Source organism: Anomalospiza imberbis, chromosome 10, assembly GCF_031753505.1.
Source record: "Anomalospiza imberbis isolate Cuckoo-Finch-1a 21T00152 chromosome 10, ASM3175350v1, whole genome shotgun sequence".
Lineage (NCBI taxonomy): Eukaryota > Metazoa > Chordata > Aves > Passeriformes > Viduidae > Anomalospiza > Anomalospiza imberbis.
In genome coordinates this window covers 875,058-900,681 of record NC_089690.1, presented here as the reverse complement: position 1 = coordinate 900,681, position 25,624 = coordinate 875,058, and the positions used below count along the sequence as shown (strand labels likewise).

General features: G+C 46.8%; 1 protein-coding gene across 4 annotated transcripts in view; it reads right to left on the bottom strand.

Moving 5' to 3' along the window:
• The window catches only part of MME (membrane metalloendopeptidase), a 31,555-nt gene extending 6,266 nt beyond the window's left edge, over positions 1–25,289 (bottom strand). Inside the window, exons 1-19 of one of the 4 annotated variants that reach the window (XM_068200133.1) lie at positions 25,134–25,289; positions 19,401–19,570; positions 18,211–18,246; positions 14,387–14,548; positions 13,440–13,520; positions 12,655–12,750; positions 12,435–12,553; positions 11,665–11,730; positions 8,981–9,115; positions 7,547–7,648; positions 5,852–5,988; positions 5,663–5,756; positions 4,907–5,035; positions 4,144–4,242; positions 3,560–3,640; positions 2,853–2,956; positions 2,620–2,678; positions 522–641; positions 142–275 (exon numbers count right to left, since the gene is read on the bottom strand). In XM_068200133.1, the coding sequence (XP_068056234.1) occupies positions 142–275; positions 522–641; positions 2,620–2,678; positions 2,853–2,956; positions 3,560–3,640; positions 4,144–4,242; positions 4,907–5,035; positions 5,663–5,756; positions 5,852–5,988; positions 7,547–7,648; positions 8,981–9,115; positions 11,665–11,730; positions 12,435–12,553; positions 12,655–12,750; positions 13,440–13,520; positions 14,387–14,548; positions 18,211–18,246; positions 19,401–19,560 (1,914 nt within the window). In that variant the 5' untranslated portion in view covers positions 19,561–19,570; positions 25,134–25,289. Of the gene's footprint in view, positions 1–141; positions 276–521; positions 642–2,619; positions 2,679–2,852; positions 2,957–3,559; positions 3,641–4,143; positions 4,243–4,906; positions 5,036–5,662; positions 5,757–5,851; positions 5,989–7,546; positions 7,649–8,980; positions 9,116–11,664; positions 11,731–12,434; positions 12,554–12,654; positions 12,751–13,439; positions 13,521–14,386; positions 14,549–18,210; positions 18,247–19,400; positions 19,571–19,795; positions 19,957–23,309; positions 23,433–25,133 lie in introns of those variants that run through there. The other 3 variants (XM_068200132.1, XM_068200131.1, XM_068200134.1) reach the window with 3 other exon arrangements.
• Positions 25,290–25,624: the final 335 nt, after the last annotated feature.

Below are 25,624 nucleotides of genomic sequence, written 5' to 3'. Positions count from 1 at the left end.
CTGTGTGATGGAATATATTGTCGGGCTGTAAAAAGCCAGCCAGTGGAACTGAGAGAAATAACTTCTTGTGCCTTCCATGTAGCACCGCAAGCAGTGCTGTCCCACCAAACCGGTTTGGGGAGCTCCACAAACAGGACCTACGTTCTGTCCACCTGCCAGGTCCCACGAGAAGTTCCCATACTGGTACACCATGCACTGGGACAACTCCTTGAAATTCCGTGCCGATTCTTCAGTCCACCAGTCCACAAGGTCTCCGTTCTCATTAAAATTCCTGCCTGTAACAGTATGTCAAACAGAATTATTTATACAAGAAAAGAGGGTTTGGTGCAGCGAGGAGGGGAGCGAGCAAGACTTTGGATTGTGCTCTTGGGAGAGCAATACTGTAACGCCCCAGAAATCCAGACTTCATGTGACACACGGAAATGCATCTCCCTCTCATGCTCCCTGGAAGGATTAAGCACCACGGCATGTCAAACACCCTGTGCACGGGGTGTTTTGTCCCTAGCAGCTCGGCGCCTCACCGTTGTCGTCAAAGCCGTGCGTGATCTCGTGCCCGATGACCATTCCTATGCCGCCGTAGTTCAGGGATTTGGGCTGGGCGGCACTGAAGAAAGGGGGCTGCAAAATGCCCGCAGGGAAGACTGAAAAAGAAGCCACAGCACAGTTAAGGCCCTGCCCCATTATCCTGCAGGTACAGTGGGGCCAGACCACTTCTATGGGCTTCAGCCACAACCACCCTGTTCCCTCGAATCTCCCAGCAGCAGCAAGTGACTGACACATGGGAATGCTGTAGGACAGGAGCAACAGAGCAGCAGGACCATCCCCTCTTCAGACACTTCCAAAATCATGACCAGCTTCTGCTTTGTTACTCTTTTGCTCTGCAGGAAAAAGCAGTTTGTTCCAATTTACATCACTTAGCATTCACAGACTTCAGTCTCATCACTGAACAAACCTCACAACATTGTGAGAAGTGGGAGGGTGTCCCCCAAGAAGAATAGATTATTTGATCATTCCATCACAAATCACTCTCAGAGACAGAAATTTATTCTTCCCTTGAAAATACAAGTAACTCCCACTAGAATCAATAAAAATAGGCCAAGCTGTCAATAAAAGAACTGGAACAAAGCAGTTCCATTTACCCACTTCTCTGCTCATTTTTCTAGGCTTCTTCTACAAAAAAAAATTCATTTAAAAAGAAACCATGTTGCAATTCTGATCTTTTTAATAAAGTAAGAGTAATAAAACACTATAACATATTCAGTTCCACTTAGTATCTCGTGAAGGCCTTTTTCTGTCTCCCTGCTGCAGCTGCAATGTGAAGTTTTAATTCTCCCTGGGAAGGAGGTGGATGTAACTCTACACAACTTAAACAGACAGAAGGAATTGGCTGGCAGTTCTCACACAGCAAAAGGAAGAAGATTGATATTCTTGCATTTCAGAATAAATCCAGTTCAGTTCTAGGATTTTCTTTCAGGACAAGATAGAACCATGGGAAAACCAGAAAACAGCAAACAGGTTAGAAATCAGCCAGGTCTGCTGTGTGTGCAGGCTGCTGCCGCAGCAGTGCCAGGGCAGTGCTGGATTGCTATGGAGTGAATGCCCCACTGTTCTGCCCTGTTATCAGGAAGCACGGATGCTATCAGCAGTGTGAGGAGCGAGCTGCTGCCCGTGGAAGCTCTGCCCTGGGACGGGGACGGGGACGGGGCTGTGCAGCCTCCTCCCGGGGGAACACCAGCAGCAGCTCAGCTGCACTTTGGAAGCTGAGTGGGTTCCTCGTGGTCTGAGCTGCTGGTGGAGCAGTGCAGGTCAGACCATACCCAGGTGGAGTAACAGAGCTCCAGGTTCCCTACACACCATGCACAGAACTGCTCTTTAAGAGGGTTTTCTTAAAGTCTAGTTCTAAGCTAATTCAGACATCACTCTAAAGATCAGACTGCCTTAATTATCTTGTGCATGCCATAGTTAAAGGATGAGGTAAGAATTTATGACTCACATCAACTGCCAGTCACCAGTTTCAGTCTTCCACATCATGATTCCTTTCCTACAAATTACTGAACAAAGCTATTTTAAACAAAAGCCTTCTGGAAGTTTTTGTGTTAACTGTTCAGTCAAGAGCTAAATGCTCACACTAAGAAATAATCTTGTTGCATTTTTGTGCAGAGCCCTGCAGGACAAGGTTTTTCCATTTTTCTAGACTTGTTTTCAGGAATTACAGGTGGATCACAGTACCTCACTGATGGCCTAGAAAGGACACTGCAGTCTGTCACATTGGGATGACTAAAATTTAAGCACTATTTGCAGAATGGACGTGACAGAAATATCGAGAAGCATAATTAATGTTGTGAAATGTTTCATGACTCTTGTGAGCCTTGCAGCACTGTGAAGGGAGCTGGGATTGCTCACAAGATGAGAAACCTTGGGGCCTCCATGTGGTTCTAATCTTTATCCAGAATGGACAGGGGTTTTTATTTCCCTGGATGGTTTTGGGTAGGCTGACATTCGGAATCCTTATACTCAAATTTGTTATATCAAGATCGTTTCACTTCCTGATTTTAAGAGTACATACATACATATATAAAAAATAGTTAATCCAGGCATCAGTAAATAGGTAAACCTTACCTATCTGATTCCTGCTTGCTGAGTAAAAAGCATTGACAACAGCAGCTCCACTTATCCACCTGGTAACACCAGAAGAATAAATGTTAGTATTTCAATTGTTAATGGCAAAGTTAATGATTGCTAGAATAAGCCTAGAAACTGTGTCACAGAATCACAGAATACTTGAAGTTGGAAGGTACCTTCTCCTGTGAAAACTGGATAAAAGACTAGACAGAGTATTATTAAATACTTACTCCTCTTTGTCCACCTTTTCTCTAAGCTTTTTCAACCTTTTCTTCTGGGTAAATACTAAATTTTGAATAATGTTTTCAAAGTATTCTTCTTCTTTGTAGTTCAACTAAAAAGAAAGGGAGAAGAGGAGTTAGTGGTGGTGTTACTGATTGGGGATAAAAGGCACGTGGACCAGGAAAATCTAGTCTTAAGCATGATGAGCTAAGCAACACATTTCTAAGAATATTTTTTGATCTGCAATTAGACCTTGATTTGAAGAGTTCTGCTACATCACAGTGTTGATATTGTAGCTGGATCTGTGTTAGCAGCTGGGTACTTTTTCCAGAGCTCTTCATTCTCTCTTCCTAGACATACTTTGAGTGGAGCTCAGCAATTGTTGGTGCTGCCCTTAACCTCTGGGGCTGCCTGCTGCAAACCAGTAGCTGCCACTTGGTAAGGGGCAGTTCTGCCTCAGACAAAACACGAGTCAGCTCCGTGCCTGTGCATGCCCTGCACCCAGTGCTGGGCCAGGCTGTGCCGGATGGAATGCTGCACTGAGCACCGCTGGCTCCGTGCTTGCCCTCACACAATCCCAACAGAGCGTGGACATGTCCTTGGAATGCCAGCAGAGCCTGTCACATCTGCGTGTCACCTGGGGCAAGCAAAGCAAACGACCCTTTTCTCCTCTGAAACCCCTTTTCTAATCCTCCTGCCTACTGTGCAAACTTACCTCCTGGTACTCACTGTTGAGCTTGTCATTATCTGTCACGATCTCATCGGGATAACCAATCCTCTCTCTAATTGCTGTTGCCTAGGGACAAGGGAATTTGATATCCATAGTAAATCCAGCCATGTTTTTAAATAATAAATTATATAAGAAAGGCAATATGGAAGCCGCTGCAGAAACCGCAGGATGTTAATTATATATAGATCTTGTTTAAATTTTTTATGCATTGAAAGCACAAGTTTATGGGTTTTATCCTGTTCCTCCTAATAGCTGGTCAAATCACCAGAAATCACTCCTTCTCATTTTCAGTATTGTTTTCCTGTAGATATTCATTATCTAGCTCCTTAATCACTGATTTGCCTGAAAGGTCCTAATCTTGTATAGAGATTCTTCCTATTTTGTGTGCCTATCTCCAGAGGCCCCATCCCTTGGAATCCCAAACTGCTGTGCCTATATGAGCATAACTCTAAATGCGTTTGTATTATAATATAGTGACAGAATTTACTGCTTCTTTTTTGTCAGGACAAACAACTGAAATACCGACTTTTATAGAACTACACATTAGCAATATTTCAGACAGAACTTACTTTTTGTTCTGCTCTCTTTTTGGTCACTGCATCCATCCAGGGAAGTTCATCTAAGGTTTTTATAAAAACATCACGTATATCTGCAATCATTTCTTCAACCTGGACAAAACATCAGAATGTTACAAACCCACAGAGTAAGACGGTGGGCAATGCAGTTCAGTCATTCAGGTTACTAAAACCTGATAGACATTGTCCCGCTGGATGTTGTGCATCTGAGGGAATCGTTGTGTTCATGCCAACCCCAAAAATGGGTTGCTTCACACCAGGTGAAACACACACACACACACCACACACAGGGGTGATCTCAGTCAGCTAAGGCTTCACTTCAGGTCCATTTTCAGGAGCTTCCTGTGTGGCTGAAGGTGAACAGAGGAAACCAATCGCCCCTGTGCCCAGTGGCGGCGGATGTGCATTGGTGTCACTCTCAAAGCACAGCAGTGGCTGCTGGTGCCAGCGAGTGCTGCTCCTGGGCTGTGAGGACTGGCTCCTGCACAGCTGCCCGTGGACCTGCCCATGGCAGGCGGGGGCTTTCCCCCTCCAGCCGTGCACCTGCAAGCCTCACATTTCGCGCTGTACTCCGATAAAAACCTGCATTTTTGAGCCTTTGCAATAAACCGCCATTACCACTGGGATAAAAACCTAGAAACCAAACCCACTGTGGCGACGCTGTAATAAAAAGTGCAACCAGAGCTGTGTCAGGGAGCGCACGGGGGTGACGAATGCCACTTTGGCAGCGCTCGGGCTGAGGGGCTGAGGGCTTTACCACGTGTTTGCTGTCCCCAGCAAAGGCCTCCTCCACGTAGAGCCGGCCCACGGCGCTCTCCATGTTCCCGTTGACGTAGTTGGCGCAGCGGCGCCACACGGCAGTCTCGGAGGTGGTGCCATAAAGGGCCTGTGGGACGCACAGCAGGGCAAACAGGGCTGTCAGGGCAGCGTCCCCCTCCTCCCTGCACTCACCCAGTTCATGCCCCTGCTCGGGGCACGTCGCTGGGCTCGCTCTCTAACGGGAGGATCGCTGGAAAAGCTCTTACGGAGGGAGAGCTCTTCCACTTCTGCTCTGGAAATACAAAGAGCTTCCATGTCCAGTTGCTGAAATTGCTCAGCATTTCCTTAAAAGCACTAAGCTATCAGCAGGATCCAGTGACTGAAAACCAAGACTGGGGCCATAATGTTTGCCAATGTATTCCTTCGGATGATGAAGAGTTTCTAACAAGTCAGTCAGAACTGTAATCCCTTGCAAATAAATGTGACTGTTCTGATACTAAAATGGGGATTAATTTAGATTCAGAAAAACAAGAGACCAGGTACCAGTGCAGTGCTTTCAAATCCACTCAGCTATCAGGCATAAATCCCATAAATTATAGATACACTCCAGCAGAGGCTCAGCAAACACATCTGGCTTTTGTGTGCAAAATCCCAAATACATTAAATATTTACATACTACACCTACATCAAAAACCTATCTTTCGTGGCTCACAAAAGGCATCATTAAAACTTAGGGAGAGATGAATTTCTGCACCTTACGGAAAGCATTCCTTGTGTCCTTGTAGTCCCGGCTGAGGCTGTTGACAAGATCCATCACAAATCGCCAGGCCATGTAATTCTGAAGGTCTCTGTTTAACAAAACAACGATAATAAGCTGGTGATGTTTTGAGGCCATTTAAGTTTTCTGGAAAGAAAATGCAAATGCCATACTTAACACACCTACCTGGGCGAGTATTTTATGAGAATAGACCTGAGCTTGAGAAGGTAGTCAGGGTCATAAACAATGACATGTTCCGTGCTGTCAACGTTGATTTGCACAGTTGACATGATGGCATTTATGAATTCTGACCAGTTGAACACCTGGAAAATCAATATGCATTATGATATGGTTCGATCATAAACAGTTTAAATATGTTTGCATGACACATCTGCTCTGCCTTTCGTTGCCCTAATATTTGCACTACTTATAAATGGGGTCATTGTAATACTAGCTGGCCTGAGATCATTTATAGCTCTAAATTGTTGTTAACATAGGGGGGTATTTGGCAGAAAGGGTAGAGAAATTGCTTTGATTTCAAACTAACACTTTTTTTTTTTAATTTTTAAAGTTTCTGTTCTGCCTATTACTTTAAAAAGTGTTGGTGATTTTTCCCTGCCTGTATCTTTGGAAAGGTTTGTTGGAAGAGGTAATGTCTTCCATCAGACAAGTGGAAGTAGCTGAGGAGAGAAGAGAAGCTTTCAGGAACAGTCACTGCAGGTCTGGGAGAGAAGCAGCAAACTTCAGGCTAATCTTGGGAATAATTGCTTTTCTATCCTTAGACATTACAACACTACCAACTCCCATCAAGTGTCTTTTGAGCATTTTGGAATAAATTTAAATTAGTGCTGATCTGCAGCACCCCCCAGGAACTAATAATAACCAGGGCAATGCCATTCTGTGACAGGAGTTGTTGTTTTCTGACAGGATGGCTGTAATGGTAACCAACTACACCTGTGGGAGACAGTGAATTATGAAACCAATTAAACCAGGCAGGAGGGAACTGTCAGAGAATTAAAGTCAATAAAATTGCAGTGAATATGAAAAAGTGCCAGGAATAACAGTGTTTCATTGTACCTTACTGGCCTCAGAAACCTCAGCAAAAGTCATGAGAATAAAACCCACCCATGTTCAGGATGACATTGTGTTCCTGAGGAGACAGAGCTGTGTTAGCAAAGCTTGGGCTGGCTTTCAGCTGCACTCTGGTGCCATGAGTTAAAGGCTGCCCTGCACAAACAGCACATGGCTCGGGGTGGGAGCAGAGCTGACACCTCCCGGGGGAGCTGCAGTGGGAGGGATGTGGAGAGCTGTCCCATTTCATGGGCCTGGCAGCCTGGGCTCCTTTCTGCTTGCCTTGGGAGCAATAATTACAGAGGCAATGTTGGACAAACTGGACTTTTGTTCTGAATCTGCAGCTCTGGATAAACAGAGGGGGGCTGAGTAGTCCACTAAACATCCTGAAAACAGCTGGTGGCTACAGGCTGGACTTCTGTCCTGGGCCCTGAACCCATGAGGACAAGGAACAGGATCAGAGAATCACAGAATGGTTTGGGTTGGAAGGGATCTTAAGGATCATCTATTTCCAACCCCCTGCCATGGGCAGAGACACCTCCCACTGGAAATTTTTTTTCCTTTGTACTCTTCTGTCTTTTTATGTTGAGGCAAATGGGAAGATGTGCCTTCAGGTTAGGAGAAGCAGTGGGTGCAGAATGGGCATACAGTTCAGTGTCATCAGAAGAGCAGGTAAGACTGTGTACGTCAGGGATCCTGCTCAATTGCAAATATGTCATGTCTTTAACAGAAAAAAAAATTCCAGGCTTCATTGTTTAATCCCATCAGTGATAAATTAGAGGTTAAAATACCAGGTTATTGATCACTCACCTTATGATTGATTTCCAGTGAGAAGTTGTTTTGGAGTTGTGCCAAGGTCATTTTATTGTACAACAGAAGTGGATCATTTCTGTCTTCAGATTTTGTTGTTGCCTGTCAGAGTTAATCAGGAGAACGTTACTGAGTACACTGAGTCGGTTCCCAGGAGTTTTGGTTCTGACCAGGGTGCACTGCTGCCCTGTGTGTTCTTTGTGACCCACGGCGCTGCTGGAGAGGCACAGCCCCAGCTCACACAGCTCTGTGCTGCTCTGGGCACTGGCAGTTCACACTGCTGAGCTCAACATCTGCATCCACAGCAGCAGATTTTACCCTCTTCAAGTGCTTTGAAAAATCAGTTATGCCAAGCCTCCTTTTATCCTTCTCTTCCGCTTCCTCTTTCCTATTCTATTGTACATTCAGTGGGCTTTTTCTGTTTTGTTTTTTTTTTTTAACAAATTCCCAAGAGCACAATGCCTGCTCTCTTCAGTCACATTCAGGCTGATACTGAGTTTTGGATGAAAGGTTAAAATCCCGGGCAGTGGCAGCTTCCCCAGCACCAGCTGAACTCCACCAGCAGCAACTGCTGCAGGGACATTGCAGGTGTGAGTTCCTTTCATACTCCTCTTCAAAACCTTTCTTCAATGAATTCCCTTTTTGACAATAATTGCCCATCTCTGATCCAAGCCCAGAGGTGTGTTTCTCACCAAAAAGAACAAAATCAAAATCAGATGGTTTTAGTTCATATGAATGGTTTTCCCAAGTACGTGACCTTACTATCAGTGTACCTTCAAAAATAGCTGAAGCTATAAAACATGCATTCAGCCTGTTTCATGGTCATCCTCAGCTTCAGGTCCTGCTGCAATAGTTAATAATAATAAGCCATGGTTTGCTCATAAATGCCTTTGGTTGTCTCCATTCAAACCCTCGCTATTCCTCCAAAGTCAAATTCATGGTATTATTTTTCCTTTGTCCTTTTCTTTTAAGGGAGAACAGTGTTTTGTAAAAAATGCCCTTGGAACAATCAGCATTGTGGAGCACAAACATGACTTTGTGTTCACAGCAGGCCCAGGGCTGGGAATCTGCTGCTCTGGGATCCAAACAGCCCACAGGGAAACAGAACAAAGGGAGGAGAGACCCCAAAGCACCTCCCAAAACTCACGCTCTAAACCACATTAACCAAATCCCAAGTTGCTCTCTGCTCTTGCAGGGCTTCTGTGAGCTGATCAGCATAAAACATTTTGTTGTTTGGAAAACAGCTGCCTCAAATACTTTCCCTTGCTCCTCCCAGGACACAGCTGTTCCTTCAGGTGTAACAGGCTCCATACATTTCTACTCCCACAAAACAGCATCGGCAAGGAAGTTAACCGCTCACTTTACAGTCAGCTCTCTTAGGAATTATGAAAAAAGTCAGTTATTTAAAGGATAGTTTAAAGATGTTTTTCTTACATTGGCAATCTCTTTCTCCAGGTCCATAACTATTCTCATTTGTGCAGAAATCTCATTCTCATTGACAGAAATATTTCTTTCTTGTAGGATTAGTTTAGCTACAGCAATCATGAAATCAACATAGGCAGAACATGCCTGCAAGAAAAAACAGGAACAGTTTAAAGACAAAACTCTTCCAAGTAGAGCATACCTTGATTATCTTCAAGATTTCATCTTCATTTTTATGAACTACAGTTCTTCATTCCTTTATTTAAACAGGACAATTTTACTGGAAATACTGCTAGAAATTAACTGTGAGCATTCCCTCATGGAGCACTGCTGGGTAACTGGAGCACTGTTCAAAGCTGAACACTCCCAACGACTGCACTGTTTTCATTATTTAGAATGAGACATTTGTATATCCATATTTAAACCATCACCCATGTTTTTTCTAGCTCACTTTAATTACAACTTCCAAAAATACCATTTCCAAAGAGCTGTGTTCCCAGGAACATAAAACGAGGGAATTGGCTTTGTGGGAAAAGCACTCCCAGGAGCTGTGAACCTCCTCCAGTGCTTCTTGGAACAGTTAGAACTCCTGTTGCTGTATGCAAAGTTAGGTATACTATAGACAATTTATATGAAATCTAACATTAAAGAGTTCAGTAATGATAAGAAGGTAAATACAGCAGCAAATTCTCTGAAATGTCACACAGCCAAATATCTTAAGGTGTCATTATATTTTATGGAACCTCTGTTTTATTGTAATTCCATTATTATTTGTAATTATAATTCCTAATTGGTAAGTCACACTCATTTTTTCTATCAACAGAAATGCTGTTTTCAATATTCTTTTTCAATACAAATTAAAAAAAAAAACAAACATACATGGTGCTGGATCAGCTATGAAGGAATAAATCTGGTTTAGGCAATGTAACCTACCAAACCAGTGATTAAACCTAGGATTAATAAGGTGTGCATGTCATCAGCTTTATTGATAGAAGTGTTTTGGTACATTCAGCCTAGGGCACGGGGCACACCTCTTTAATGAGTGCTGCACGTGTGTGCACCGTTCCCTGTGCCCTCCTGGCTGTGCCCAGCTGGGGCTGTGGCACCACAGGGCTGGGCAGCTGCCAGCAGGGACAGGGCTCAGCAGCCCAAAGGGCTCCACTCCCAGGGCCAGTTACAACCGAGATCATTTCAGAAAGGCCCATGGCACCACTGACAGCTCCAACAAGCCACAAAAGACAGTGCACACCAGCACTGTAAAAAACATCATAAAGTTCAATGTAGCTATTACCTCAAGCCAATAAGTTAACAGAGATTTTTAGGTACCAAACAGTGACTTTATTTTTCTCCTAAGGGCAGCTCTTAAGTCAGGTAGCAAAGAACTAAGTCAGCTAATGTCATCTGGACTGTATAAATAGTCTCAGCAATTTCAGTGGAAACTTAAGACATCGGAATCACTCCTGTCTGAGCAGAGCCATCCTGTATCTTACAAGAGGAAAAGATTTTTAAATTTCCTGTTGGCAGGTTCCGCCTGTAGCTCTGGGGTGGGAAGTGCTGCTGGGGGCAGGGGCCTGGAAGGGGCAGGAGGCAGAGATGAATTTGCTGTGTGCAGCTCCTGGAGCAGAATAACAGCAGGAAGCAGAGCCAAGAGCAGGAGAGCGAGGCTGGGAGGGAACCGCTCTCCTGTGGAGCAGTCGTGCTTGAGAGGACGCTGGGAACCTGGGAACCTGCCTGCCAGTGATAAAGCTGGTTTTCAGCAGCACTTCCTCCTCTACCTTCCAGCAGTGCAGAGCTGATACTCAGGTAGGTCAGAGGACAGGAGCTGTCTCAGTGCTGCAGTTAGCACAGCACATGGAAGGAGCAGGTTGTGCAATGTGAGTCAGCTCCTAAAGGCCATCTCACATGGAGCTGGGCAGTTCAGATGGCAATGATTGTCTTAATGAGCATGTGATCTGTAATTAAAGGTAATCACTATTAACTGTTGGCACATCAGCAAAATACCTACAAAGCCCAGACGGCCTGTACACTTTCTCATTGCTTCTGCATTTAATTACACAGAAGGAATGTGGCTAATTAAAGGTCACTGTGGTAGCAGTTTCACTCCATGACTTCAGCACAGACACCCATCAGCTCTCAAGGACTTAAAGCACATCCAAGATTAGCAACAGGGATACAGTGTCAGTGCTAACAGGTTAATGAGACTCACAGAAGTAATGAGTAAACAAGAATTAAAGGAGACCATACGAGGTTTCAGGTATCTGAGCCATTTCTATGGTATCACATCCTTTTGCTGCTGTTTGTGTTCAGCAGTTGATGTAGGAGACTGTGGTCTTTTCAGATCTTTCATGCAGCAAAGTGTCTCTGGTTCTGAATGTTCTGTTTTTCTTTCCAAGCCTATTCCTGGTAGAAGTAGCTCACCTGCAGCATTTGCCAGTTGCTGCCAGTCGGTCACAGCTCAGATGTGACCTCCTTTTTGCAGTGACAGAACAGGGCTGATCCTGACCACTTGTATTCTGTTTAAATACAACTCTGACAGTCAGGGGATAGCTCTTGATCCAGCTGTGAAGCTCTATAACAAAGCTAAATTGTTTCATGCTTATCTCCTTCCAAAAGGTCTTAAAAAGTCAAGTAGCTGCCTTGAAAACCGAGGCTAAAACCCGAGAACTGTCACCAGTGGTGTGCCAGCTCCCCCTCACCTCTCGGTATGCTCCAGTGCACTCGTAGTAGTCCCGAGAAGGCAGGCCCAGCCCAGGCTGATCGATCTGTAAATGCAAATAAAACCTGAGATGTGCTTAAGGGGAAATGGCAGAGCATTGTACTGTTCTTCTGGTAACTGCAGGTGCTGATGCTTCACTGGCCAAATCACTTTCTGGCCACAGGGGCGTTCCTCTCTCATCCTGTTGCCCACCTTTCACTATTTCATTCTCGTTAAACTTTTTGTTTTTCTTTTCAATCTTTTTCTTCTCCTGTTGCCGAACACTGCAAGGCAGTGGTAGCCAGTGTGAAAAGAGGTGAACCACAGATGACAGAACAGCCCAGAGACAAGCTAGGCAGCTCCTGCATCTCCGAAATCCCTGCGCGTGAGGTGCCCACGGCTCCATCCACGCACTGACAGGAGAGATTGGCCTTTGCTCCTCTAACTGCTGCATCCCAGCAGTCACCAGACCTTCTCCTGCCTAGTCTGCATGTTCAGGTTTCAGAGATGACCTTTCTGTGTCATTCCCGTCTCACTGGCAGTAACAGAGTATGAGTGCACAGAACAAAGATGTCAGTTTGGAGAGCAGACAGGGAACTGTGAAACCCAGAGTTTCTGCTGAAAACGACATTAACTCACAAATTCATCTACAAAGTGCTCCGGTCAAATTCAGATCACTGGTGCTTCTCCTTGCTAACATTTATGTCTGTGCTTCCAGTTACTTGCTGCACTTTTATGATCAACAAGGCCATGGCACCCAGGCAGACTTACGTGAATGATATGTGCTGTGGAATTTTTATCGTCTGTGCCAACAAAAAAATTAATAAGGACCTTTTTTCCATATCTGGAGTTGAGCTGTGCAATAGCTTTCTCAGCTGTCCAAGCAGTACCTAAGCAAATGGAAGGTAGAGTCAGTCTCTATTTTTAGTAAGCAATAAATTAAATGATTTAGATATTTTAACTAAAAGGGAATAAGCACAGGTTATCTTACCATAGGAAGCATCCCAGTTAGTTGTTGCTACAGGCCACTCAGACACATTTGGCAATAAACTAATTAGAGGCCTTCCACCTCGGATATCAATGGCAGCTTTTGGAAAAAATAAAATGAGTTACCATGACATTTTAAACCCCACAAATGCTATATATTGCAATATATATTATAATGAGCTCAGAGCAGTGAAGCTGAGAACTGTGTTTCCTCCATCACCACAGCAGCCGTTTGCTCTGATGTATGACTGTACTTTAACATTTAATGTAAAAATGTTCCAGTCACAAACAGCATATGCAGATCCTTGAGACCATGACATTGAAGTAGTAATTTTTTTTCCTGTCTCTGCAGATAGCTTGAAATAATAGTTTTGAAAAGTATTCATACTGTTACAGAAAATATAAAAATATGATTTAGGAAGCACTGCAAACCGCTCTTTGTTCTAGTGGCAGAGCCAGGTAGCTTTCACCTCATCCCTGCTAATTTCTACAAAATAAGTTAACTCCCATTTAACTGAAAGGATTTGAGTTTATACAATCTGCAGCAAATTAGTAACTGAGGAGTTACCTAAAATACCTAAGGTAGTAAAGCAGGACATACAATAGCAGTTTTACTGCTGACATTGTGACTGGAGTCTGTAGAATAGACACATTTCAGTGTTCACAAAGGATAGCTGAAAAGTGATGCACCGAGAGGACACCGGTGTAGCTGCCTGAGTGGGGCCCTTTGGGTGCTGCAGGTATCCTGTAGGATGGTGTGAGGTGGCACTGGCCTCAGGGGACACTTACTTTCATTGATGCAGGACCTGAACAGAGTTTTTGCCTTCTGCACTGCTGGGATATCGTTGGTGCTGGGGGCGTCGAGGACATCTGAAACACACACAGCGAGTCGTGGTCATTGCTGCTCTGTCCTGGCAGGCTCTGGGGAGCAGGGCTGGGCCAGGAGAGCTCCGTGTCCAGCCCCAGGGAGGCTCTGCCTTTCAGCAGCTGAGGGGAAAAGCTCTGCAGGTGACGTGGCCTGCAGTGGCTGCAGTCTGAGTCGGGATGTGGAAGGTAACAGAGTCAGTAGAGTCTCTGTAGGTCACCCTGGCTGAAGGACAAATGCTCTGACTTCTCAGGGACAGGTTCTAAGCAACCAGGCTATTGTGTGAAAACAGAGCTGGCAAAACCAGGAGATAGGCAAAGTAAATAAAAGGATATTTAGCCTGGAGAGAACGGGTTGGAGAGTGTTACACGAGTACAGACTGCCTTCTTGGACTCTGTTATTTTCACCTGAAAAAAAGGGAAGGTGAAGAATTTGATACTGTTGATATGACAGGCAGGAAAATAGCTTGCCTGCTCTTGGGGCTTTCTGATGGGACACAGATATGCAGGACATGGGCTGCCAGAGAGCAGCTTCCAGCATTTCAGCTGATGCGGACACAGACAGACCTCTCCCTCCTCCTCCTTCACCTGCCGGGTGCTGCCGCTGGGGCAGCTCAGGGTGGGGACTGCAGCTGGTCTGATGTGCAGATAGCAGCAAGGGCAGGCCTGCTCAGCTCTGCTCCAGTGTCAGACACAGCAGCACACTCCCAGAGCCTTCTCCGAGCAAGCAGTTTGGGGCAGATTTGTCCTGAACCAAACGCAAACCCCTGGAATATCTGGTAGTACTTAAAGCTTCGCTAGAAAACCACAACTTCTTAGGATAACACGTAAGGCAGAGAAGAAACTTTATTTAGTCCCCAAACTCCACTGACCTTTTAAAACAACTTCTAGTTCGTCTCTCAAAATGTCAAAGTTGCTATAACGGGAGCTGGTCTCGGGGATGACGTTCCTCTTGAGCCACCCCCCGCAGGCGTACTGGTAGAAGTCCTGGCAGGGCCGGGCGCTGGGGTCCATGTTCTCCAGGATCCGCGCGGCTGCAGCACACACAGACACTTGGCACACGCTCTGCACTGCCCTGCTTCCTCTCGGCAGGGAGGTCATCAACGTGTTTAGTTTAGAATAGGCTCAAGCTTGCTTGAGTGTTCTAGACCAAACAAAGTTCCCATCGGTGGACAAGGAATTGCTGTTCCTGTGCTGACCACAGCTGCCATACTTTCCAGTTGGCTGTGTTTACTGGTGGTAAACGGACAGATGTTCCTGCTCCCTGAGAACTGAGTGGTCACTCAGCTCTAAATAAAATGTAGGATGTCTCATTTACCCTTCACTTACCCTTCTTTGTACTGAAACATGGTGAGAAGGGACATTAAAAACACAAGACATAGCAGAGGCTAAGTATCCACTGTCGTGTAATTTCAGTAATTAAGTATGATTTAGACTCAACTGAATCCTGTCTATTTCAATAAAATACTGACTTTGTTGGACTATTTCAGTTCTTGACAGGAAAGGTTTTTCTATTAATGCCTTCTGGAAGCTACACTCATTATCAGACCTGCTCCACATTTTACTCTAGAACTGATACTGCCTCTTGCTATCCTTTTGACTCCCTGGAGTGGCTTGTCCAAGACTGGCCAGTCACTGACCAGTCGTGACAGGGATTCTCAGTGAAATCCAATCCCTTGATGACAGCTTTCAGCTGCTGTCCATAAACCCTCTGGGCTTCTCCCTATAACTATCCCGATTCCACCCAGACTGCTTCTACCACCAGTGTGCCAGAACAGAGTCTCTCACCAAAAAGAGAGATCTTTGGAGTCAGGCAAGAGCTAGGGATACCTCTCAATTTCCCAGGATACTGAATATTCTTCCCATTTTTCTGACATTATTTTTAGTAAATTATGAGGCTTGTGATTTCAAGTGTTCATTCCTCCACATGGGCAAGTCAAATATTTATAGTTATTTTTCCAGTGCTTTCAATATTTTCCATGTCTCTTGTGCTGGTGGAAATGGAGAGACAGTCTGTGGTGTTTGTGTTGATTTGCCTGCCCCCGTTTTTCTGTTGGCTTAGGAGTGTTACATTCTAGGCCAACATCTGATGATTTTACAATGTTCCAGTGCCTGCAAGATGGAAATAGCCAAGGACAGGTGCATTTTCAACCTCAGACTGCTTCTGAAGCATAAAACCCACTGTGGAAATAGATGCAAAGCCTCCTAGCTGATGGTTTCCCTTCTGAAGCCCATGGCTTCAGGGTGACTTCTATTTGAAGGGACACAGGATCACACCAACAGCCAGAGACTGGGAAATTCAGTCATGTTTTTACTAAGTGTGACATTTGCTGCAGCCCCAAGGGCTCTGGGATTGTGGAAGCTCTGGTGCTGGTTTGTCTGTTTTGCCCTGTTTCAGTTAGGGGAAGGGGAGTGTTTTGAATGCTGCAGTTTATTCCTGTCCTAACTCCACCTATTTGCTGTGAAAGAGGAAAGCTGTAACTATTCCTAACATCCCCTGTTTTAAGGGTATCTCTCTGAATCTGTCTGCCAGACTGGGGCAGCACCTGAAGGGCATCACTGTCCCTTGGATGACCTTGGCATGTGTCAGTCCAGCAGCACAGACTTTCCTGGCCAGGAGTGGACACCCCAGCCCTGCCGAACAGTAACAGTAGGACAGAAACATCTTCTGACACCAAGAAAAGATGGCCCTCATCCACTGACTTGTCACTTTGGGAAAAACCTCCCAACAAGAGCCAGGACAAATCCACGTCTTGCTTAAACCTGGGAATCATTAGCAGTGTAATATCAAACCTGGCTTGAGCTGTACAGTTGGGTTGCTCTGCCTGGAGTCAGCACCTGGGTAATCCTCTGTGCCTACTTGTGCCACACAGAAATAATCATCTCTCTTATCTCTCCTGCTCCAAGGTCCAGGCCAGCCAATATCAGCTATCCAACTTTTATCTTTTATTTTAGAACTTAAAGCCTAAATTCTGCAAAGGTAGCAGAAAGAGCTCAGTTGTGGGAACTGTGGTCTTTCATTTAGGGCTGCATGTGCAGTACATACAGTAAGTATGACCATGCAGAATACTCTCCTCAAGAGCATTATTTGCACACCTGAGCCCCAGGATAACCATTCATTATTTGGCTGATACCCCAGATATATTGTAATCAAGGGAATGTGATTATGTTATGAATATTTTATTATTTTATCTCTAATCCGGGTGAATTTATACCTACACAAATACAGGTAATACACAGTGTACTCTGCATCAGTGCTCAGTGTTGCTGTGACAAACCAGTGTTTGGCTTTGTTCCTACTGTCACTTGTTTACTCAGTTCCTACCTGGCACCAAGAATGCAGAACTTCATATCAATTACTTGTAATGATTAATCTTACTGTAGTACTCCTGATTGTCAGTTGTTGCTTTAATAGCTTACAAATAAAGCAATACAAGCTGGCAAAGCAACCAGTGACCTGGGGAGGATTCAGGAGCAAAACAATATGCTTACCTAGGTAAGAATCAGAGACCAAAATCTCCTGTTCCATCAGGCTGTGCTGCCTGAGCTCAAGGAAGTCATCAGAGTGTGTCAGCTTATCCAAAAAATGCTCAAATGCACAAATTGTATTGTATCTTCCTGTGCTACACTGCAGTGGCCTCACAAATCCATGATAACAGTGCCATGCAGTTACTGGGATTTACCCTGGGTATAACCAATGAATTCTCATTACATTTTTTCTTCATTATTTGTTCATTATTTATTTTACTACATTTTTTTTTATTTCTGGTCATTTATTTGCAGCTCTTCTCTCAAATGAACAATCAATTCTGTCAGTATCTTCACTTTATCCCTTTCCAGTGGTTAAATGCTGTTAAAGCATTTAACAGAAGCGTAAAAGAGCAAAATTGTTCTGATTAATTACTTTAAACACTTCTTGTTACATTGTGCCTCATTCCTCCAAACTTTTCCTGCTTTTCCTTTTGGAGTTAATTCATCACCACACAGTCTTTCTGAACTCCCTTGTAGCAATGTGTATTCAGCTGAAAATGAGCATCAGCAGAGATGAAAAACAATCTGCTAGGGAACTAATAATTGGACCATTTTCCAAATTGAAGGATGATCTTTCATGCTGGGAGAAGAGCACCTTGGAAGTGCAATGAGAAGACAGTGATGGGCACCTGAAATGAGCCTTTTGTCTGGCCCATGCTGATGGCAATCTGCAGCTCCTGGGGTGAGGGGCTGCCCTGGGGCTGTCCCTGCAGGACTGAGGTGTGGGCAGCCACCAAGCTGCTGAAACAAGACCTGGAACCAGTAGTCCCACGGGAGCAAGGAAACCAACGCAGTGACTTTCCTGGGCTGTTTCTGCTGCATCTGCAAGTCTAAATGGTGTCTAGGAACCAGCAAGTGTCGGGAGCCTCCACGGGGTGCTGTGCACCTGGGATTCTGTAACAACTGCACTTGTTACTGGAGGATGAATAGCTTGTCAGACTCTGCAGGATCTTTTGGACATGGAGGATGGCTTTGTGAGACTGACAGTATCATAGCTCAAGAGTTTACTTTCGCAGAAGAACTGTGCTAAGAAAATCATGTGGGGTAACAGACCCACGCTTCCATGTGCCATACTTGTCTGCAGTTAGACGGGAGCATTCCGTGGTAGCAATTTTGTTTAAAACCACATAAATTAATTTAAAACATATGTATTTTTCATTCTTACCTGATTTGATACAGTCTGGTGTCTTGCAAACCCCATCTAAAAGAGATAACAATCATATTCTTAATTCTTTACTCAAAGTCAATATCATAAAATCTACTGTAAATATTTCCATTGATGGTCAATTTAATTGCCGTGTACAGTAAGTTAATATGAATGGACACCTTACAGTCAGTAAGGGAATATTTATAGGATCAGGCTCTAAAAATATCACCATCTTCAACCCTTCAGGGTCATTCAGTGCTAGTCACTCATCATGTGGAATTTTTGTAGTCATCAGAGGAAAATGTCCCATCAATTGGAGGTGGGCAAAATACTATTTTTATAACAAAAAAGCAATTTAGAGAAAAATAGCTCAAGGACTGGAGAGAATGACAAAGCCAGTTTGAATTTAGCAATACTTTACAAAGACAAAAGGATTTTCAAGGAATTATATGAAAATTCTGAGACATTCACTCTGAAGTCTTCTGAACAAAATACAAGATTCAGGAATATGAAAATATTTCCTTCTGAGACTTTGAAAATAAAACTTTTTTTTCCCCATAATGGCATTTTTTATCCCATAATTGAACTATACTAAAAGCTTAAACAAAACTATTAAGTATTTCAAAATTTTAAAAAAGCACTTAATTCCCAATATAAGGAAAAATTCTAGTTTGACCCTAGATGGAAATTTTAGCTTCTTTATTATCTTTTCCAAAAATTACCAGTGTATTTCCCCCTGAATGAAATTATTTTGCTCTGGCTACTGAAGCACAAAACCTCTCAGGATGACTACACTCACTGAGAGTCCTTGCTGCAACAGCCTGAAAAAGGAAAAAACAGGATTTTCATACATCTAAGGGACACAAAGGAAGCCCTGGAGTTTGCTTTTCTTCAGCAATGTTGTAGTTTGTTGGGATCTTTGCTTACTGAGGCATTAATTACAAACAGAAGTATTCCTAAGTCAGAACATGCAGATGGTTTGTGTTTACCACAGCTTTGCATGAACAAACGGATTTACCGAGTCCCAGTTGGGAAGACGCGGCTTCTGAGTTTTTCCAGCAACAAGACATGCGGATGCAGCTTTGCATTTCAGCTTTGCATTTCAGCTTTGCATTTCAGCTTTGCATTTCAGCTTTCCATTTCAGCCAGCTTCCCAGCCCCTTCCCCAGTGCCTGTAGCTGTGCACCCCGCCAGCCCCGCGTACTCACCGTCGTACGTGGCGTACAGGGTGATCATGGTGATGGCCACGATGGCCAGCAGCACCACGACCACAGCCAGCCCTATTTCCAGGCCACTCCATCCCAGTTTCTTCTTTGGTTTTGGAGTATTCATTTCAGTTATATCCATCTGGCTTTCTGACTTGCCCATAACCCAGTGTCTGGAATGGAAAAGGGAATATTCACTGAGCGCTTACCCTGAGTCATAGGCTCCAAACCAGCTCCTCAACTGCACAGCAACAAAGGTGATTTCTAGGTGAGTTTTCCAATTATTTGTAATACCAGTGGGCTATCAGCCAGGAAATGGAGAATCCGGCCCTCTGCCAGGCCCGTGCACACACACATGCTCACACACACACACTCAAAACAGTCTCACACACACGTACCACACACTTTGTGTCATGGATGGAGAGCAGAAGAGTGGAGTTCCTTCACGTGGAGGAGCTTCCTTCACACCACACAGAAAAGGAAGGCCAGCAAACCAAAACCTATTTTTAAAATGCACCCGTGAGGTTTAATCTTGTGTGAAGGTACAGGAGTTCACAAGCAGTAAAAAGCAAGTCTCTTTGCTTGAATAAAAATTAACTTAACCTGCCAATTACTTATCTAATGCCAAAGGTCAAAATATGCCATTGTGCTTCGCTGTCACTTCTAAAATATTATGTAAGCAGTTCTTGACTACAGCTTTACAGCTGGCTCTAAAAATAATAAAAAAAAAAAAAAAACAGGCTCTGCTGGGAGCCTGTCAAACTGACACTGAAGACAGCGAGTCTTCACAGCAATTTTTAAAGAACTGTGAGCAGGCCTGTCTTTGGAGGTTAGAGCACTGCATCCAGGAGTCACGCAACGCCGCCAGCAGCAAGCTCACGCTCACTCGTGCAGCTCCTGCAGCAGGTTTGGAGATCCTCTCTCTGCTGCTCTTCAGAGGTAACTGGGCCACCTTTGCAGTGCTGCCGGTGGCAGCTCTGTGCTCCTCCTTCACCTGCTCCTACTTATCCAGGGCCAGACTTCCCTCCTCCAACTGAGATTCCAATCCCTACGCACAGAGCAATGTATTTCTCAGTATTTCACAATGAAAATCCCTGCCAGCATTTCCTGGGGCTCTTTACATCCACAGGCAGTACGCACCCTTTCCATTCAATGGGAAAGAATATGAGAATTTCACTGGGATAAGTAATGGGAACACTACATTCACCAGACCCTTCACACAAAGGTCAACCTTCCTTACACCCTCTCCCTCTCCCCATGAGTCCCATAAGTGAGGGACCCTTCTCAGGCTCTGCATTCAGTCAAGTCTTAGACTTGGAACTTCATTATTTTAAACTGGCTTAGCTGTACTGCTGCCTTGTGTTCATCCCAACTCGAACTCTCCTCAAACTGCTGCAAACTCTCAGATCTCCAGTCTTTGCTTTTCCACTGGCCCTCCTGCCTGATTCTTTTCCTTAGTTTTCTGCCTGATTCACATTCCTTAGTTTCCAATAATCTCCTCCTTCCTCTGATGTCCACCTCTGCTAGAATGAGGCACCTCTGCTAGAATGAGGCTCCTGTGCTGCAAAAACAGGTTCCTAAAGTGTATGTTTATTAATAAAGATGTCTAATAACCCTGTACTACAGATGTAAGTAAGAGAGATTTAATGTTCCATGGGTTTATCAACACCTGTCTCAGTGGCTCACTGGACATTCTCACACTGTTCCTCTACATAAACGAGAGAACATTTTATTTCTGTGTGTCTCATCTGCCCTTCTGTCACTACTCCTGGGACATCAAGCTGCAGGAGGTGACTGGCAGTGCCAGAACTGCAGTTTTTCCATGGCTCAGGAGGCTGGAATCCTGAGGTCTGCCCAGCCTCTGTCTTTCTGCACCTACAGGGACCAGCACAGCTACTTTCACATGCCTCACGAGCTGCTGTTTGTCTCTGAAGAACAGGATTTTTGGTCAAATGAGCCAGTGGTCTCTGAGGCACAGGACTGAAATCTCACTGAAACGTGCAAAGGAGTGAGAAATCTGCCCTGCATTAACTATGAGCTAGACGTTCATAGGTAATAAAAAAGCAAATTAACCGTTATCCCCTTCTCACTTCCAGTCATATTAAGCAGCAAAAAAAAAAGTTCTTTGTATGGACTAAATACTGCCGAGTCTCCAGAATCCTCTGAGTACTTGGAGCCTCATTGAAGCAGTGATGCTTATCTCCTGACTCTGGTGGTGACTTTGAGCACTGAAAATACAGTTCCGTTGAGCAGCAGGAAACACTGCACCTTTCATGTGTAAATATGTTCTTTGCAATCATCTAAGTTTTTTCAAGCGAGCTAATCTTTCTGTTCCTGCAGGAGTAGAAAGGCAGAGGACTAAATTTTACTTAGAGTTATTTAGAGAGTTGAACCCATCTGCATTAACGACCACCAGGTAGAAGCTGCTTTGTGTGCTACTGCAAGCACAGCAAAACTGTAAGAAAAATTTAAGCAGATACAAGCCTCGGTATTGTGGTTTTCTTACACTTCTCCCGGTGCTTATGTGATCCCCTCTGCTGTGCCTACTGAAGCTTAGACACCACAGAGAGCTGAACCTTTTCGACTGATCCTGATCTAGATGGCACAAGGAGTTAATGAATGCATTAGCTTTTGGTTTTGGGATGGGTTTGTTAAAATCGGTTTATGGCTTACTTGGTTCCCAGCGTGGCGTCCACAGAAAATGTAGTACATCACGGGAGTACTTTACTATGTTTTCATTAAGTTGCGCAGCCTGTCCCATGCCAGCCGGGCAGTGCCACGGGGCATCGCCGTGCAGCCTGCGGGGGCTGCACCTCTTCCGCCGCAGGGAGCCCAGAACATCCCCAGAACCGGGCACATCCCCGGAGCCCGGCACAGCCTCGGGGCCCGGCACATCCCCGGAACCGGGCATATCCCCGGAGCCCGGCACATCCCCGGAGCCCGGCAGAGCCCCGGAACCAGGCACATCCCCGGAGCCCTGCACGGCCCCAGAACCCAGAACATCCCCGGAGCCCGGTAGAGCCCCGGAACCGGGCATATCCCCGGAGCCCGGCACATCCCCGGAGCCCGGCACATCCCGGAACCGGGCATATCCCCGGAGCCCGGCACATCCCCGGAGCCCGGCACATCCCGGAACCGGGCATATCCCCGGAGCCCGGCACATCCCCGGAGCCCGGCACATCCCGGAACCGGGCATATCCCCGGAGCCCGGCACATCCCCAGAGCCCAGAACAGCCCCGGAGCCCGGCACAGCCCCGGAGCCCGGGACATCCCTGGAGTCCGGCACAGCCCCGGAGCCCGGCACAGCCGCGGAGCCCAGAACAGCCCCGGAGCCCGGCACAGCCCCGGAGCCCGGCACAGCCGCGGAGCCCGGGACATCCCCGGAGCCCGGGACAGCCCCGGAGCCCGGCACAGCCCCGGAGCCCGGGATATCCCTGAAGCCCCGCATATCCCCGGAGCGCCGCACATCCCCGGAGCGCCGCACATCCCCGGAGCCCTGCACGGCCCCAGAGCCCAGCACATCCCCGGAGCCCGGCACATCCCCAGAGCCCGGCACATTCCCGGAGCCCGGCACATTTCCAAAGCCCTCCGAGCGCGGCTCCGGCCCCCGGGGAGGCGCCTAAGGCCGGGCCGGGCCGCCCTGGGCGGGGAGGGCGCTGGGCTCTGCCGCAGCCGCTGCCCGGGCCGGTCCCGGCCCCCCGAGGGTGGCTCGGGGCGCTGCTCCCGGGGTGCGACCCCCGGCCGAGCCCGGCCCGCGGCTCCCCGAGGGTGAGCTGGCCCCGGACCCAGCGTCCCGGCTCAGGGAGCACCGCTGCCTGCTGTCAGCTCCCGGCTTGGGGGGCCGCGCGGGGCCCCGTCCGTCCGTCCGTCCGTCCGTGCCGCCCCGCTCCCGCAGCCCCGTCCCGCACTCACCCGCTGGTGCTCGCAGGGCTCCGGCCGCGGGGCCGCCTCGCACATCCCCGGGCGGCGCCGGGCGGAGGCGGCGGGGACGCCCCGAGCCGGCGGGTCCGCGCCCGCGGGGCCCGCGGGGAGGCGGCGCCGACCGGGGCTGGGGCTCGGGCTCGGGCTGGGGCTCGGGCTGGGGCTGGGGCTCGGGATGGGGCACAGGGTTGGGCTGGGGCTCGGGCTCGGGCTGGGGCTCGGGCTCGGGCTCGGCTTAGGCTGGCGGGGCTGTGCCGGGCAGCCGCCGGCGGGGCTCAGCGCCAGCGGGCCGCGGCGGGGCCGCGGGGCGCCCGCATCGCCGGGACATCAGAGCCCGGGCGCTCCCCGCTGCCCGCGCCCGCCGCTCGCCGCCGCCGATCAAAGGAGCCCTTGTCCGCCGGCCGCCGGGCAGCAGTTCTCCGGCTGACCTGAAGGCTTCTTCCTCTTGGCGGTCATAAGAATGGGATGGGGCAGGAAAGAAACAAACCGGCCCCCCCGCCCCGGCGAAGCGCGCCGTGCACCTCGCCAAGCCTCCCCGGCGCCGGGGCAGCGGCGGGGCCGGGCGGGGCGCAGGAGCGCCGTGTCCGATGGAGCGGCCCCTGCACCTGCCCGCGCCGGCTTCTCATCGCTCCCCAGGCGGCTCAGGAGAAGGAGGGAGGGGATGCACGGGGAAGGTTAGCGGCTGCATGTCTGCGGCTCGGTGCCTGCTTCCATGCACACTCATCGCCTTTGTCAAATTCATGCAGTCACATACGCACATAATCCTCATTCACCGAGTGATTTCTCCTCGGGAGGGAGATAGCTGTGACTTCGTGCACGGAGAGGCAGCTCTGAGCTCTGTCAAAAGATTTCTCAGGCACCTGAGTATCAAAAGATATTGTTTCATTCTTACAAAGTTTCATTTTAATTAAGTTTCATTTTTACTAAGAGACTGACAAACATCGTCAGCAGCAATGTGAGTTGCAGTCATTCCTCTCATTCAAACCAGACGCCACGCTGGTTTCTGCTGCGTTCCTTTAGAGGTTTATTACCTCTGAGGCAGACATGGCAGGAATTTCTGAAATATTTTATTACCAGCTACACACACTAAAATGTCTGCGGCTTGAGAGGGGTAACTTCCTCCTACCAAGAAAGGTGGGAACTGAATCCCCATTTCTTTATGGAGCTGCCCAGTGAGTGATCTGCAGGGCAGATGCAATCAAGAGGGGAAGAGGAGCGTTAACTGTACAAATGAAGCACTTTTGCAAAATGAACTTCTGAAGAAGGAGGTTTTATTCACCACAAAAGCAATAGAAGCGTCAAAAATGGGCAAGAAAAAAAAATTCAAAAGGTCCAGAGAACAAAAATACTGCATTTTCTTACAGAGTGGAGTGGGGGAAATATTGATGATATCCTTTCAGGATCAGTGTTCAAATTATTATGACTATCTCACGTTCACCCTTTCCTGCAGTAATTCTTACAGAGTTCCAGTCTGATTCCTGGGACAAGCCATGTGCTCCTGCAGGTCACTCCTGTCATTACCCAATGCCTTAAACAATAGCAAATTTCACCAAGCAATGCAAGAATGGAGGAGGCATTAAAAATACATGTGATTTTGTGACCAGGTGCCTATTGCACAGCCCTCACTGCAACAAAGCTTGGGAAGTACAGAATGATGTGCGAACAGACTGAACTAAAATGGCAAAAAAAAGGACTTGTTTCAAAAATTGTAGGTGAACAAAAAAAAAAGTAGAACTGCCTAATTAACCACAAAGAGAGAGAAAAAGAAGAAACTCGTCTGGCAATCTGTAAATAGCCCAAAGAGGACTAACATACCTGACAGGCAGTGAGAGCGTTTCCTCTCTTGTAGAACCTCGTGCTTGGAAAGAGAGAGCGGACGTCGGTGACACAGGCTGTGGGAGCTGTGATCTGTGAGTCAAGCACTGAGATTCCTGCTTGGGCCTTTCCTAGGGAAAACTCCCAGCAAGTCAACAGTGTGATCTGCTTCTTGACGATAATGTTATCACTGCTGCTGTGGCAATGGAGAAGGTTTGCAGTGGGAGACAGCAGTGAGGTGGGGTCTCTTCTTCTCCCAGATAACAAGTGATAGGACAAAAGGAAATGGCCTCAAGTTCTGCCAGGAGAGGTTTAGTTTGCATATTAGAGAGAATTTCTTCCCAGAAATGCTCGTCCAGCCCTGGCACAGCTGCCCTGGGCAGTGGTGGAGTGCCCATCCCTGTAGGGATTTAAAAATTGTGTGGATGTGGCACTTGGGGACGTGGTCATTGGTGGCCTTGGCAGTGCTGGGGGAATGGATAGTCTCAGAG